At 42.0% G+C, this 17,560-nt stretch overlaps 1 protein-coding gene across 2 annotated transcripts in view; it reads left to right on the top strand.

The window, feature by feature from the left end:
* Window positions 1-17,560, top strand: part of LOC145359710 (CTD small phosphatase-like protein 2) — a 67,686-nt gene that overhangs the window by 18,484 nt on the left and 31,642 nt on the right. The window contains exons 2-5 of one of the 2 annotated variants that reach the window (XM_080214482.1): window positions 6,730-6,978; window positions 8,733-8,837; window positions 12,014-12,220; window positions 15,394-15,535. In XM_080214482.1, coding sequence (XP_080070608.1) covers window positions 12,038-12,220; window positions 15,394-15,535 — 325 coding nt within the window. In that variant the 5' untranslated portion in view covers window positions 6,730-6,978; window positions 8,733-8,837; window positions 12,014-12,037. The remainder of the gene's footprint in view (window positions 1-6,729; window positions 6,979-8,732; window positions 8,838-12,013; window positions 12,221-15,393; window positions 15,536-17,560) is intronic. The other variant, XM_080214483.1, reaches the window with a different exon arrangement.

The following is a 17,560-nucleotide window of genomic DNA, read 5'->3' as shown; positions in this document are numbered from 1 at the left end:
ATTGAGTGGCTTGACTGAAATCAAAAACATGTGAAAAAGGGTCTACCCCATCCATGTCACAGGTCTTTCAACCTAAGCCACCTGTAATTCGCTCTAATGTCAAGACAGGCCAGATATTTTGGCATAACATTGTTCTTGGAATGCTGTCGGGATAGTTTCCTTGAACAGTATGTAATGGAACCTACAAGGGAGCGAGCTATCTTAGATCTGGTATTGTGTAACGAGGCAGATAGAATTAGGGATCTTCTTGTGAGGGATCCTCTTGGGATGAGTGATCATAGAATGGTTGAATTTCTGATGCAGATGGAGGATGAGAAAGCAGGGTCCCGAACCTGTTTGAACAGAGGGGAATATGATAGGATGAGAGCGGAATTGGCGAATGTAGATTGGGGGCACAGATTGGTTGGTAGGATGGCTGAGGAACAGTGGAGGATTTTTAAGGAGATCTTTTTTGGTACTCAGCAGAAATATATTCTGATGGTAAGGAAGGACTGTAGGAGAAGGGATAACCAGCCATGGTTATCAAAGAAAATAAAGGAGAGTGTTAAATTAAAAGCTGATGCATTCAGAGCGGCTAAAAATAGTGGGCGATTAGAAGATTGGGAAAGATTTAAAAAACAACAAAGAAGGTGATAAAGAAAGGAAAGATAGAGTATGAAGCTAAACTAGCTCTAAATATAAAAAATGATAGTAAAAGTTTTTACAAATATATAAAGAAGAGGAGACTGGCTAGAATGAATGTTGGACCCTTGGAGGACGAGAGGGGGGATTTAGCGGTGGGCAATGAGGAAATGGCTGAGGCTTTAAATAAGTTTTTTGTGTCGGTCTTCACAGAGGAAGACACAAATAGTTGGCTGGATAGTAAAGATAGAAGGATGGTAGAAGATGAGGTCCGTAATGCGATTACTGGCATTAGAGAGGTAGTGCTTGATAGACTAATGGGACTGAAGGTAGACAAGTCCCCGGGACTGGATGGAATGCACCCCAGGGTTCTGACGGAAGTGGCAGAGGTGATAGCGGATGCCTTAGTAATTAATTATCAAAATTCGCTGGACTCCGGGGAAGGGCTGGAAGATTGGAAAACGGCTAATGTTACGTCACTGTTTAAAAAAGGTAGCAGACAAAAGGCAGAGAATTATAGGCCGGTTAGTTTAACATCTGTAGTTGGAAAAATGCTAGAATCCGTCATCAAAGAAGAAATAGCGAGGCACCTAGAAAAGAAAGGTTTGATCAAGCAGACGCAGCACGGATTCGTTAAGGGGAAGTCGTGTTTAACGAATTTATTGGATTTCTATGAGGATGTGACTGGTGCGGTAGACAGAGGGGAACCAGTGGATGTGGTGTTTTTAGATTTCCAAAAGGCATTTGATAAGGTGCCTCACAAAACGTTAGGGTGCATCGAGTTGGGAGTAAGGTGTTAGCGTGGATAGAAGATTGGTTGTCTAATAGGAAGCAGAGAGTTGGAATCAATGGGTGCTATTCTGTTGGCAGTTGGTGACTAGTGGAGTGCCGCAGTGATCGGTGCTGGGGCCTCAAATGTTTACCATTTACATAGATGATCTGGAAGGAGGGGGCTGAGTGTAGGGTAACGAAATTTGCTGATGACACGAAGATGAGTGGAAAAGCAAATTGCGTGGAGGTTTTGGAAAGCCTGCAGAGAGATCTGGATAGGCTGAGTGAGTGGGCGAGGACCTGGCAGGTGGAGTATAATGTTAGCAAACGTGAGGTTATCCACTTTGGTAGAAATAATAGTAAGAGGGATTATTATTTAAAAGGCGAAAAGCTGCAGCATGCTATGGTGCAGAGGGACCTGGGGGTCCTTGTGCACGAATCTCAAAAACCCAGTCTGCAGGTGCAGCAGGTGATCAAGAAGGCAAATGGAATGTTGGCCTTTATAGCGAGGGGGATAGAATATAAAAGCAGGAAGGTCTTACTGCAACTGTACAGGGTACTGGTGAGGCCGCAGCTGGAGTACTGTGTGCAGTTTTGGTCGCCGCACTTGTGGAAGGATATATCGGCCTTGGAGGGAGTGCAGAGAAGGTTCACTAGGCTGATACCGGAGATGAAGGGAGATCGAATAGACTGGGTCTGTACTCGTTGGAGTTTAGAAGGATGAGGAGGGATATTAGAGAGACATATAAGATAATGAAGGGGATAGATAGGGTAGAGGTAGAGAGATTCTTCCCGCATAGAAAGGATAGCAGGAGTAGAGGGCACAGCCTCAAAATAAGGTGGGGGGGGGGGGTGTGGAGGTTAGATCGGAGTTGAGGAGGAACTTCTTCACTCAAAGGGTGGTGAATCTCTGGAATTCTCTGCTCGTTGAAGTGGTGGAGGCTACCTCACTGAATATATTTAAGTCATGGGTAGATAGGTTTCTGATAGACAGGGGAATTAAGGGTTATGGGGAGAAAGCAGGAAAGTGGAACTGATCCACTTCAGATCAGCCATGATCTTATTGAATGGTGGGGTAGGCTCGAAGGGCTAGATGGCCTACTCCTGCTCCTATGTCTTATGTTTTTATGGCACTGTAGTTCCACAGTTTGATTAATAAAGACAATTCAAATGTTTTTTGTCATATCCGTTTTACTTCAGCTGTCTGAACAACTGTTCTTAATCTTCTGAATTCTAGTATCTTCCAACACTATCCTCAGTGCTGCAGATCTAGCTTCTGCAGAGTGGGCAAGGTATTTTTTTCAGAGTAATACAAGTCATATGATGCAGTTCATCTTTACTCCTTAAAACTCTGCAGAAATAGTTGCATTTATAAATTTATTATTAAATTTATTTTATGCTTATTTCTTTCTGTTTTGTTATGGAAATGATACTGGCATGCAGGCTGAATACTTAATCCAAGCTTTGTGCAAGCGATAATAGGATGTTGACACAAGGGCATCCCTGGAAATATGCTGGGAATACACTATAAAAAAATACTGGCATCAAACTGTCGTGGTTTCTACGATGTCATTTGTTGTATTGACTGTGGTCTATACAGTCTGAATCAGTCAGCAAACAAACAAAATATTGCCCTGCTTAGTTCTATATCTATGAAAAACCTGTGTGTAGATGAACAAAGTTATAAATCAGTTCTTAAATGTAGATGCTTTGCATTTCTTAGGTAAATATAGGCTGACTTGGGGTGCTCAGAATGAGTTTACATCAACTTCTTTTCTCATTGGTTAACTTGGGTATTGGGAACAGAAACAGGCCATATGACCCATTGGACCTACTCTGCCATTCAGTAAAATCATAGCTAATCTGAGTGGGATCTCAGACCGTATGCACACATGTGCACACACCTGCCTCATACACACAACCACATTCACACTCATTGGTTAAAGGCATTATCCTTACATGTATTCACTGACTATTGCACAACATCAATTTTAGCTCAGTGTACCTGTCCTGATCATTGAGAAGTACAGTAAAAAGCCTCAACACCAGGTTAAAGCCCAAAAGGTTTATTTGGACTTTGACCTGGTGTTGTGAGGCTTCTTACTGAGCTTACCCCAGTCCAATGCCAGCATCTCCAATTCATGAGGAAATACCAGTTCTCAACTTGGGCTTGACAGAGTGGTTTGGTGACTAGCAAGGAAAATGACCACAAGCCATAGATTTCAAATTCAAATTCTTTCATGGTATGTTATGAAATTGAATTCAAATCTGGTAATTTGAGTTGTTTTTTTAATGTCCATCAGGAACAGGAATTTGCTACCCCTTCCCTGCTTGGCTACCTGCAATTGTAGTCACTCAAGATTGTCAGGGTAAACACAGTGATCATCGTTAACTGTAGCTTTGCTAATAACATTTGCTTGCCAAGAAAAGCATTTTTAAAATTCCCATTAGGTGATATTTGTATGACCGTGTGTGTGTGTGTGTGTGTGTGTGTGTGTGTGTGTGTGTGTGTGTGTGTGTGTGTACGAGACTATAAACAAATATTCATAAATACGTGTATACAAATAAGTATGAGGGTCTTGAGAATTTAGTTGCAATGAAACCAAATCTGTGTTTGTCTACTTCAGATAGCATCCACTTTGATGACTTGCTTCAAATGTTAACAATTCTAGCTCCTTTTTTCTGAAGTAATGTGCGTCAGTGTGACGAATCTTGTTCCTAACACCAAAAATACTACAGATGCTCAACCCATTTGAGCATGTGGTTGCCTTTATTTTTACTGGCATTGAGATATACTATCTATATCCACCTTCTGTGCAGCACTTGCTCAAAACTTATAGCTTACCCACCACCTGAGATGTTGATTTTCTGAGCCTGCCCTCCATGCACCCCTGACTTCTGTATAGTAACATGGGAGATCATCTAGTTTAGCTGACATATATCTTGTACATAGTGCAGCTAAAGCTGTGAGAGATCCAAGTATGCTGGATCAGTTAAACATGTCACTTGCTTTAGCTGCGCTTTCCAGTTTATGCGCAGTTGAACTGACGGCCGTTGTGTGGGTGTTGAATTTTGGCAATCTGAGTGTGCTCATAGTGAGGGGGGGCACTTGTGCTTTGAATAGATCTCTTGAAACATTACACACGTTGGGAGGCGATTTGGCTTGTCATGTTTGTGCCAGTATTATGCCCAATTATCTAATTGGTTTTCTCCATAGCCCTGCAAATTTTCCCTTTGCTAGTATGTATTCAATTCCCTTTTAAAAGTTACTGTTGATTCTGCTTCACTCACCCTTTCAGGCTGTGCATTCCAGATCATAAGTCAGTGTGTTAAATTAATTCTTCTCTTTGAACCTGTGGTTCTTTTACCAGTTATTTCAGTTACTTGATTATTATTTTTAACTTAGTTGGTTAACAATCCTCCTGCCATTGAAGCCCTTAATAGTTTTGAACACCTTGAATAAATCTCCTCCTAACCTTTTCTGTTCTGAGGAGGACAATTCCTGCTACTCTAGTCTTTTCAAGTAACTGGAGTTCCTCATTCTTGGTAAATCTTTTTCATCCTCTCCATGACTTTGGCATCATTCCTGAATTGATTTATTATTGTCACGTGCATTAGTATACAGTGAAAAGTATTGTTTCTTGTGCATCATAGAAACAAAGCATACCATTCATAGAGAAGGAAAGGGGAAGATGTAGGATGTAGAGTTATAATCATAGCTAGGGTGCAGAGAAGAATCAACCTAATGCGAGGTAAGTCCGTTCAATCTGATGGCAGCAGGGAAGAAACAGTTTGAGTTGGTAGGTATGTGATTTCAGATTTTTGCATCTTCTCAATAGAAGAAGGTGGAAGAGAGAATGTCCTGAGTGCATGGGGTCCTTGATTATGCTGGCTGCTTTTCTGAGGCAGCGGGAAGTGTAGACAGTGTCAGTGGGTGGGAGGCTGGTTTTGTGTGATGGGCTGGGCTTCATTCATAACCCTTTATAGTTTGTTGTGGTCTTGGACAGAGATGGAGCCAAGGTGTGATATAACCAGAAAGAATGCTTTCTGTGGTACATCTGTAGAAGTTGGGGAGAGTTGTAGTGGACATGCCAAATTTCCTTAGTTGTCTGAGAAAGTAAAGGCATTAGTGAGCTTTCTTTTCTGGAGGGACCAGGACAGTTTGTTGGTGAAAAGTGTGATGCTCAGAATTGGACACAGCCCTCCATCTGACTCATTATCAGTGTTTTTTTTTTGAAAGGTCCATGGGACTTCAAAAAGCCTTATGATTTCAGCAGTAGTAGGGCAGGGAATATTAATTCAAAATTAGGTCTGACTTTCTACTGAAGATTTAAATACTATCTCTTACTCACCTGCCACCTACTTGACCAAGGAGAAATGTCTGGGACCATTATCTGCATACCCTCCCTGAGAGGTAATTGCCTTTTAGCAATAGGGTTTGCTCCTCTACCTCAAGCTTTGTACTTGTTGCCGGATTGTCTCCTTGTAGCTGGACCTTGCATCCCCTATGTCTTTGTGTGCTTAGCATTTGGGTAAATGCAACAAGATTTTGGGTTTAACATTGCTATTATACTGTTGTCTACTGGAGTATACAGTGTGCCACCGTGTGATCCAGTGGGCAGTTGAATGTGCACTGATTCAGGCTTGGGGGCCCAGCTTCATAACCAGCAGAGAAGAAATGTCACTCAATGTAAAACAGTACATTTACATTAATTACAATTTTTTAAGGTTCTTTCGAGCTAACTTTTAATGTGAAACAATCCTTGAAGCATGTCAGTTACTCGTTGTATGGTGGAATATTTCTTTAGCTGTACATAGTTCAGTGTTATTGTAGATTTTATATTGACTGATGAGTTTAGCTGGGACAGCCAGCATACCCACGCACAATTGGAAGCTCTCAGGCTCAGAACTGGGGCACCAGACAAAGAATCACTATCCTACCTTGTCATCAACAGACCCACATTTTCATACCACGCATGAATTAACACAAAAGACCCCAGAGAGTCACATAGGATATTTGGCTTGATTCTGTGCCAGAATAAGTTGAGCAATCTAAAAGATGAGTCTCCATCTGTGTAGGTTCTGAGTGATCAAAACGTGTATTCAAAAACTTTTACGATCGAAGATCTCTGTTTTGTCCTGCAATGACAATGTGAGTCAGATTGTGACCTGAATAGCTGTCTAAAACCAGTTTTAATTTTGTCTTCTGTGGCCGCAAAAAATCTGATAAATAAATCTAATTGACAAAGAGAGTTCATCTTTGTAATGCCCTATATTTAAAGTAGAGCCATTGTTGTGCAGTAACTGAATCAGTCAAATTCTGTTTTCGTTATACAGGATTTCTGGTGTTGTGAGGAATGTATTGCACGATTATATCCTTGTTTCTGTGAAAAGTGCACATTGGGCCAGTACACCGAATAGCTGAGGAGTCCACTCAATCAGATGTACAGGAATTTGAAATGTTGCTAAGACTTCGAGAATCTTCAAGTACTGAACACGCACACTGGACCTCCGCGAACTGAATGTGTACACTTCTGTGTCAAGAGTCGACAGGTTCACTCAGTATGCAGAATCTGAGCCTAACATGTAAGGACTTGGGGTGAAGATCCATACTTTGAGAGACCGGGGATGCCCAATCTTTTGGAGCTGAAGCTCATTGCACATGTCACAATCAGTGATTGTGTTGCATATTGTAATGCATTCATGCAAAATTTCCCACTCCCATTGGTCTTTTGGTCCTCATCCTTCCCTTCCTCCAGATTGTTGGAATTTGACCATCTTTAAAAATTTGAAGCCCAAAGCGGCTAAGATGTGATTTACATGCAAGCTTAAAGGCAGCAGTCAGAAGGTTCATGGAGCAGATCACAGGAGCTCACAGATTGCAATTGGAATAATGAGCTGTTCTGGATTCTGCGTTGAAGGAACCCCATGTAGTCAGAACTGTACTTTACTTGTTCAGCCACAGTAAAACAATATTCCTGATAATGTCCTTCAAATTTAGCTATAAGCAAATTGTGTGTCAGCAGTTAACTGAGCTGATGAAGGGACTAAAATTGAAGATGGCTGAGTGTGTTTATCCAGTGAATGGTTGAATTATCCAGTGGTTCTTTCTGAAAAGATACATTTGATGACAGTGGTCATAAAAAGAGGAAAGAGATTTATACATTCAGTGTAGCCATAGAGCTGCAGCTCAGCACGAAAGGTAAGGGTGGAGTTGAGGGAAGAGATTTTTCCTTTCAAATGGGATGTGTGAATGCCACAAATACTGATACTTGGATACCTTGTAATAATCATACTCGGTACATATTTACAACACAGAAACTAGCCATTCAGCCCTGCAATTCCAAGCCGATGATAATGCTTTGCACAAACCTCCTCCTCCCCATCTTCAGCTGACCCCATCAGCATTTCTTTCTGTTGCTTTCTCCCTCATTTGTTTATTAGCTTCCTCCTACATGCATCTCTGATAGCCATCTCCATCTCTTTCTGTGGTAGTGAGTCCAACATGCTAATCATTCTCTGGGTGATGGCACTTGCTCTCAATTCCCATTGGAATTGCTGGGTTTCTTTACATTCATGGGCCCTAGTTTTGCTCTCCCCATCACATCCACCCTAACAAACCTTTTCACCATTAAACATTTCTATCAGGTCACCCCTCAAACTTCTGGTTCCTGGAATTGCATTGGAAATTTGGCTGGCATTATATAATGACTGTCCAGACTGACTATTTCATGAACCTGCTTGTTTCCTGATTGTTGCTGTTATTGTCATGATTAACCATCTATTCTATATGAACAGTGAGCCGTCTTTACTAGAAACTTATTTTTATTTGTGGTGATTATGTTTCTGCATAATGTTCCTTTAACTTCATTCTAATTGTCTCTGGTTTGTTGATTTTATATTTCTCTGCATTTCGTAACTTTGTAACATGTTTGCTGTATGTTATTTGAAATAATGTTTCCTTAAATGATAGCACTGTGTTTGCCTGTAAAAGTTGAAGCAGGTATTTAGAAGTTAGGGTGAGGTTGGGAGGCGGGACAGTACATGTTACAGGTTCCCATGTAGAAGCGATGGAAAACTATAACTTATATTTTTGGTCCAGAACAATAATATGTTAATCTGTTGCATGAGCCACACAAATCATATTTTGTGCTAATTGCCCTTGTTAATGCAGCTATTGATACATAACAAAACTGTATCCTATAGTTTGTGATAATGAGAGTTATTAGTAAAATCTGAGCAGATGTGTGCTGAAATACTTCAAAGATCAGTAGCAATTTTCTCATGTGACTCATTGTATTCTGAATTCTTCACTCTATTCTAATTTTTTCTGTTTCTAGGTTTTGCACCGCGTGACTTGACTTGTTTCTGTAACGTGCTGTTCACCTGCTCGTTCCTGATGCCAAAATAAGCAGCACTCCTGTCCTGCACTATTTCCTTAAATTGTAAGTAAAATGGTCTTTAACTATGTGACTAGCTCTGAAGGAGCAAAGTTACAACAGCTGAAGAAATATATTTACAGAAGTAGCCCTGTCTTAATTTTTCTGTTGAATATTGTATAATTTCACCAAATTAACACAGCTTGGTGTGACTAACATTGCTTTTGTTGGTTTATATGTTTTTACTAATTTAGTTTAATATAGTTTTAACAATTGAACTGTCCCATTTCAGCATTATCTTTTATCTGCTCTGGCATTAAATTCATTTCTTGTATTGATTTACATAGAATTCTATAGTATTTACAATGTGAAACCAATGTATTTAGCTCATCTGGTTTCTGCTGGTATTTATGCTATACAAGGGAGTAATAGGACAAAATTGTCCCCCTTGACCTAAGTGAAAGGACTTTTGCACCTTTGTCTATTCAATTATTAGTGGGTTGAGTGTCAGCAGAACTCACCATAACTTGTAATAATTGGCACAGCTTCTCCTTGCTTGATATGCGTGGGCAGTGAGAACGTGTTAAGTGCTCTTAGGAAGTCGGATTGAAACACACTGGAAAGCTAAGCAAAGGAAGCATTGCCATGAATCAAGCTGTGCTTGATGCTTTTGCCCATGGCAGAAGGAGGGGAAATCTTCATCAATGATGAAACCCTTCACCAAAAAAGCAATTTCCACTTCCATCTTCTAGGTCTTCCTTCAAATTAACTGTGGCTTAAGAATGGGTTGGCTGCAGATGGTACAATGATGGAAATGGGGAGAAAGGAACCCTTAACAAGGAACGATTCACGGTCTCAAAACAATTGGGCGTTTACTGAAATGTTTTTGCAATTGTGACGTAAATGGGGTATGTATTTGACAATTGAACATTATAAAGCACCCACTTGTAAGGGATACTCCAAAATGTGCAAAAAAGCTGTAAAGCTGTGGAAGGGCCAACCTTAGACACATGGTTTTGATCAATAAACAATCTGACTGCAGTACTCACCATGCTGTTGTTTCCTAATGTATCTTAGCTACCTCTAAAGTATCCCCTCTTCAACATGTTTCATTCTCTGTGAATTTCAGGTACTTAATTCTCAACAGATCTTTTATTTGAAACCTATTACTTTTTTATTTTGTACCCTTAAATTTGTTTTCAAATATTTTGTAGTTGCTTTGAGTATAGTTTTTGCATGTATTGTAAATTTAAAATAGGCTGTTTTACTAATGGAGTGAAATGGATCTATTTTATTCGGGAAATATGGGTGTGGATTTTGGTTGTAACCTTATTCATATTTGAGTGAATCTCTGCATCAAGCCCATTAACACTTCTATTTTCATTTATTGTTTTACTGAAAAGGTTGCTAGCCAGAAACGATGAAGGGGTGTAACTGTTTTAAGAACATAAGAAATAGGAGCAGGAGTAGGCCATCTGGCCCTTCGAGCCTGCCCCGCCATTCAGTAAGATCATGGCTGATCTGTCGTGGCTCAGTTCCACTTTCCGGCCCTCTCCCCATAACCCTTAATCCCCTCTCTTATCAAAAACCCATCAACCCGCTTCTTGAAAATATTTAGCGAGGCAGCCTCCACCACTTCAACGGGTAGAGAATTCCAGAGATTCACCACCCTTTGAGTGAAGAAGTTCCTCCTCAACTCCGTTCTAAAGCGCCCCCCCTTTATCTTGAGGCTGTGCCCCCTAGTCCTAGTGTCTTTTTTGAGCGGGAAGAGTCTCTCCACCTCTATCCTATCCATCCCATTCATCATCTTATACGTCTCAATGAGATCTCCCCTCATTCTTCTAAACTCCAACGAGTACAAGCCTAGTTTATTCAGCCTCTCCTCATAGCTCAACCCCCTCAACTCCGGTATCAGCCTAGTAAACCTCCTCTGCACTCCCTCCAAGGCCAAAGGCCAAAACGTTTATATTAGTCATGTAGTGTTAACCTGGTTTGAAAAATTGACACAAATATTACAATAGAGATGGTTTTGATGTCTTAACTAGTTTAAACAGTTTGATTGGTATCTGTCTCATAATACAGAAAATCACATTGAGGTATCTCATAACTTGAATGTGCTGTAGTGTTTTTTGTGGTCAAAAAAACAAAGATGTTCAAAGCCAGCAGCTTTGTTTTATATTAAGTCCATCAAAATGTAGCAGATCTAGTTTTTAAAATGAGCTGTCTCTTTATAAAAGCTTAAAGTTTATTTAGTAGTCACAAGTAGGCTTACATTAATGTTGGCATGTAGTTACTGTGAAAAACCTCCAGTCACCACACTATGGCACCTGTTTGTTACAATGAGGGAGAATTTAGCTTGGCTAGTGCACCTAACTAGCATCTCTTTCGGATTGTGCGAGAAAACCGGAGCACCTGGAGAAAACCCACACAAACGTGAGGAGGATGTACAGACTCCACACAAACAGTGTCCCAAGCTGGGAATTGAACCCGGATCCCTGACACTGTGAGGCAGCAGTGCTAACTGCTGTGTATTCAAGAATGCCAGGAGGTGGTCAGTTATCTTCCTGCATGTGTGAGTTTAATGTGGGGAGTAAGAAAGATTTTACTGGTTCAGTTCACCAGCCTTTGCTTTCACTGTTACAAGTTCAATGCTGATTTTTACATGAGTTGATTTGCTGGGGGTTTAGTTGATTTGCTGTGGGGGGGGGGGGGGGGGTTTGTCCGTATTCATAGAACATAGAACATTACAGCGCACAACAGGCCCTTCGGCCCACGATGTTGCGCCGACCAGTTAAAAAAAACAATGACCCTCTAACCTAAACCAATCCCTTTTCGTCCAGAAACCAGATGCTCTGGTTTCCTGCCACAATCCAAAGATGTGCGAGTTAGGTGGATTAACCACAGTAAATCAGTGTGGTTACAGGAATAGGATGCAAAATGGATAAAATACTTTGTCAGAATGTCGGTGCAAACTGGAAGGGCCAAATGACCTCGTGCTACACTGTAGGCAACCTAAGAGAAGAGAAATGAAAGTTGGTACCACAGTAGAGGATGGAAGAGAGATTGGAATAGGAACAAAATCATTTAAGAAAAGAGAATCAAAAGTCTTCAGTGGCACAGCGGTTAGCACAGCTGCCTCACAGCGCTAGGGACCCAGACTCAATTCCCTGCTTGCATCACAGTCTGTGTGGAGTGTCACACATTGACAACTAATTTAGTTTTTCTCTTTCCTATTCCTGCAGTTGTTCATGTGACACCTTTTGAGAATGAGGCTGAGAATGCGAAAGGCTTCTCAGCAGACAAACCCTGTCCATGCATCACGACCTGAAAAGAAGCGGAAGCGTTCTGATGTAGATGATTCAATACCTGTTATGGGGGCAAAACCACAGAAGAAAGAAACTGGTTTGCTTTCGTCAATTAAACGACTTATCCGAGGAACTGCAACAAAGGTATGATGATCAAATAACTGCAGGACTAGTGCTCAGTGTCATAATCTGAATGTTTTATGAACAGACAGATGACTAAAATTATCTCTACTTCATACTGAAGCTCAGTAGACAGCCAGAATGTAAGGAAGAACTTGGAGGAAGAAAAGATTGGCAAATATATTAAGATAAATATAGCTTGTGATATGCTAGTGCTGAGTTGCCTTTGCTTCAACATATTTCTTAATCTTCTATTCATGATCATTTTTACCCTGGTTGTTCACCTCTGGAGATTAAATAAACTGGAGGCATTCAAAATTGGCGCACATTTTGCACACTGAATTGGAAGGAAATAGCTTGCCTTTTCTGATCCTTAATTATTTTATCAGTTACCACTATATTACAGCATCAAGGTTCTCTATCAATCATTCAGACACTTAGACAAGTCCTTAGTTAAGTATTTCCTTTGTTATTTTGTGTACTTACTGCAGTGTAAAAGATTTCAAGTTTGGGGATTGGAAGCCTTATACTTTAGCTTTTTGGGTCAGGTACTATGATCAAGTGGAGAGTCTTTTTCTGATCAAAAATGCTTTAAATGACACCTGATGAAATGTCTGTGTCAGATATTGTGTTTTTATAAATAAACTTTTCAGTGATGTTGCCAATTAATTTATGTTTTGAACTGTGGTTCCCTACCCATAAGTAACTTGGTTCAAATTGTTTATTTTATATTAGATGTTTATGGTCAGAGTGTGGAGCAAAATTTCATCCAATTACATGAATTGGGTTTGAACTCCAGACTCAAAGGAAGAAAGCTCATATCAGGAGTGTTAACTAAGATTTTGTTGTAGTGTTGTAGGTTCTGTACTGTTACATCTCATTCAGGATATGAATAAAGAACAATACAGCGCAGGAAACAGGCCCTTTAGACCTCCAAGCCTGTGCTGCTCATTGGCCCAACTAGACCATTCCCAGTTTGTATCCCTCCATTCCCAGTCTGTTCATATGGCTATCCAGATAAGTCTTAAATGTCCCAGCGTGTCTGCCTCCACCACCCTGCTTGGCAGTGCATTCCAGGCCCCCACCACCCTCTGTGTAAAATACGTCCCTCTGATATCTGAGTTAAACCTCACCCCCTTCACCTTGAACCTGTGACCCCTCACGATCGTCACCTCCAACCTGGGAAAAAGCTCCCCACTGTTCACCCTATCTATGTCCTTCATAATTTTATACACCTCTATTAGGTCTCCCCTCATTCTTCGTCTTTCCAGGGAGAATAAACCCAGTTTACCTAATCTCTCGTCATAGCTAAGACCCTCCATACCAGGCAACATCCTGGTAAGCCTTTCCTGTACTCTGTCCAAAGCCTCCACGTCCTTCTCGTAGTGTGGCGATCAGAACTGGACGCAGTACTCCAAATGTGGCCTAACCAATGTTTTATACAGCTGTAACATCAGATGCCAGTTTTTATATTCTATGCCCCGTCCTATAAAGGCAAACATGCCATATGCCTTCTTCACCACCTTCTCCACTTGTGATGCCACCTTCAAGGATCTGTGGACTTGCACATCCAGGTCCCTCTGTGTGTCTATAAGAGAAAAGAAGAATTTAACTAGATGGACCTGAGTGGAATAATAATGTAACCAAGCTCAAACTTGAGAGGGTAGAATTAATACCACAAGTCTATAAAGTAACTTTTTGAACAGTGCTGGTAATTTACAGAATTTAAAATTTGGGTACTTCCTTTGAGTTCCTTTCCTTTGGGTACTTCCCTTCCATTGACTCCCACTGCTACCTCATGGGTGATCATTATTTATCTGTCTTCAGTGAATAAGATGGTTCATGTTGTGGCTCCCTGTCTGCAAGTTCAAGGACTCAGCTGAAGAAGCTGAGCACATTTCCCAGAAAGAGGAAGGAGAATTGAGAATGTGCCAATTTAGCCTACTTTCTTACTGCTCCAGACAGCCCATTACAGAAGCACTTTGAATGAAGTTTTTTGCTTGTTCTCTTGGCTGGGAAAGGTGAATATTAAAAGGGCGTCTTCGAGCAAGGAAAAGGAAGAAAGTGTTTTGATTTTAAAAATAACATGGATTTGTGACTGAGGTGTTTTAAGATGCAGGAATAATGTGATAATGCAGGAATAATGTAATGATATTGGATATTTGAGAATTTGGTTTCTTTTTATAAAACGAAAAGTCAGTCAGTTCAAGAAACCAGATTTTGGTTGCCTAAGAATATTTTTACTGTTCTAAAGCAAAAAGCTTGTGATTAAAGTTTGCTGAATATCATATATTTCTTATTTGGTCAGCTTTACTTGACCTATTTCTCTGGCAGGATTTTGATTGAAATTGAGTAGTGCACAAACGAACCAGAACTGAGTTTATCATTTTTAAAAGCCAGCTATTGGAGAAGACCTGTTTGGAGAATTGTGTCATAGATTGGCACTCGACCAAGATTAAACATAAGAGGAAAAATTTGGCACAAAGCAGTGAAGTCGTTGCCTTGAGTATCTTTGGTATTAACATCCTTATATACTCTGATTAAAACCTTGGAATTTAATCAGTGCCTCTACTTTTTTATTATTTTTCCTGCACAAATTATTTAGATGAAGGATTTAATTCACGGTTAATATGAAATGCTATTTTAATCATGCATTGTACTGTTAGTGCTGTTCATTTCAGTGTGTGTATAACTACTTGAAGTGCCAGCAGAAGCTAATGTAAACTACAACATAAAATGAAAGCACGTTGATTAGTGATTGTGAGTCCTGTTATATTCAGCTCTGTTTTTGCAGAAAACCTATACTTCTCCCTCATCTCTCCCTCCAATAGGAGAGGAAAATTCTGAGAAAGGTAACCCTGAGTTATGCTCAAAGACATGCCAGTCTCTGTGCTCACATGCAGCCATCTTGAGAAGTACTTCTTGTTCCAATGGTGGAGTGGGGGATAATTTAAAATGTTGATTAATTTTCAGATTATAACTGTCATCTATAATTTAAATCAAATAGCATGAATTGTTAGAATTTTTGACATTTGGAATGATTTAAATACCGAATACCGTGTGTGGCCTTGTCGGTATGGCTGCTCTGGGTTAACAAGGAGCCATGTGCTCACATTAAAAATGTGCTTTTGAATGAAAGTTGCAAGAGATGCCGGAAATGGAGCAAATCAAAGATTGTTTCCATGTCTGATCCACAGGCAGAAGCAGAGAATCCTCCGAGAAAGAAATGTAGACTTGACTGTGACCTAGATGATAACATGATCACGTCAACACCTCATACTGGCTCAAAACCCAACAAACCAATTTCCAGAGTAAGGCGGAAAAGCCAAGTGAATGGAGGTTAGTGGAGAAGATTTCTCTTATTCGTTGAGCTACGATTTCCATAGATACTGATAATCAGAAGCTTGTATTTTCTTTTAAAGGTGAAAGGATGATATAAGATTATATGTTTTAAGATGTTTAATGCAATAAAGGACTATAAACAATATTAAAACCATCCTTGTATGCAACTTAATGCTTTAAACCACAATATAGAACATTCCCCTTTTTCTGTTATCACAATTGAAAAACACACTTCATATACATATTTTATGCTGTCCTTTAAGTAGATGTTCAATTCTACCAGAACCAGTTGAACATGATTCTTAGCTCCCAAGGATTTACTTCTGTTCTTTTCCTTTGTTAACCTGGGAACTTTTAATCCCAGAACTATATTTTACAGTGTGGACGTTTTGCTGGCAATTCTTCTAGTAGTGGAAGCTGTGTGATCATTGTAGGCTCGATTTAACTCCCCAATAATTTGTTCTTTAATCTGAGTATGAAACTCATTTGCATGCCTGAATGGTGAACCACAGCATCATCTTTTCCCAGATCTTGGCAAACTGACTTATCTGTGAATTTTAGGGATATCCTAGGAACTCTTCCTCTCTAAAAGCCCATCTCCATGGCGATCTGAATCACATGGGCCATGTATCCAGGTAGAAATGCTGAGTAGATATTCTTGAATCCACAACTATTAGCTTGGAAGCAGATGGATAGATTAAAGCACAACAGTTTACAACACTTTTCTGAGACTTTGAAGATTCATGTCTTACTTACTGTCAGCCGAGGCTGCTGCCAGAATCTCCACTGTAAACACCTGCATCTTCTCTGTAAGACAGTCTTGGCCCTTAATCTCGAAGATTCAGACAACCCAGGGTTGCTATGAGGAGAGTTCAGAACAGGTCAAGTGATCCCCTTCAAAAGACAGACCCAAAACGTAATAATCTTCTAAATCTCATAATTGTGGCAGTTGGGAATGTGTACATTCATTTCCCAATGTCACTCGAAACATCTCTCAGAAGACTGATGTACAAAGTTATAAGGTACTGCTAATTATTTACAGCACAGAAACAGGTCTTTTGGCCCCATAGGAGCATGTTGGTGTTTATGTTCCACATGCTCCTATGTTGTGTTCCTCATCCAACCCATCAACATGTTTCATTGAAGGTGAGTATATGTAACAGTGGGATATGCGAGAGAGAGAGAAAATGAGGGTGCGCAAGAGAGGGAGGGAGTGAGGGTGCACGAGAGAGGGAGGGAGTGAGGGTGCGGGAGCGAGGGTGCGCCGGGGAGAGGGAGGGAGCGAGGGTGCGCCGGGGAGAGGGAGGGAGCGAGGGTGCGCCGGGGAGCGGGAGGGAGCGAGGGTGCGCCGGGGAGAGGGAGGGAGGGAGCGAGGGTGTGCCGGGGAGAGGGAGGGAGGGAGCGAGGGTGCGCCGGGGAGAGGGAGGGAGGGAGCGAGGGTGCGCCGGGGAGAGGGAGGGAGGGAGCGAGGGTGCGCCGGGGAGAGGGAGGGAGGGAGCGAGGGTGCGCCGGGGAGAGGGAGGGAGGGAGCGAGGGTGCGCCGGGGAGAGGGAGGGAGGGAGCGAGGGTGCGCCGGGGAGAGGGAGGGAGGGAGCGAGGGTGCGCCGGGGAGAGGGAGGGAGGGAGCGAGGGTGCGCCGGGGAGAGGGAGGGAGGGAGCGAGGGTGCGCCGGGGAGAGGGAGGGAGGGAGCGAGGGTGCGCCGGGGAGAGGGAGGGAGGGAGCGAGGGTGCGCCGGGGAGAGGGAGGGAGGGAGCGAGGGTGCGCCGGGGAGAGGGAGGGGGGGAGCGAGGGTGCGCCGGGGAGAGGGAGGGGGGGAGCGAGGGTGCGCCGGGGAGAGGGAGGGAGGGAGCGAGGGTGCGCCGGGGAGAGGGAGGGAGGGAGCGAGGGTGCGCCGGGGAGAGGGAGGGAGGGAGCGAGGGTGCGCCGGGGAGAGGGAGGGAGGGAGCGAGGGTGCGCCGGGGAGAGGGAGGGAGGGAGCGAGGGTGCGCCGGGGAGAGGGAGGGAGGGAGCGAGGGTGCGCC

Source organism: Carcharhinus amblyrhynchos, chromosome 28, assembly GCF_965287045.1.
Source record: "Carcharhinus amblyrhynchos chromosome 28, sCarAmb.v2.hapA, whole genome shotgun sequence".
In the NCBI taxonomy this organism is placed as follows: Eukaryota; Metazoa; Chordata; class Chondrichthyes; order Carcharhiniformes; family Carcharhinidae; genus Carcharhinus; species Carcharhinus amblyrhynchos.
The sequence above is the reverse complement of the archived record's forward strand: the minus strand, read 5'-3'. Positions and strand labels throughout refer to the sequence as shown.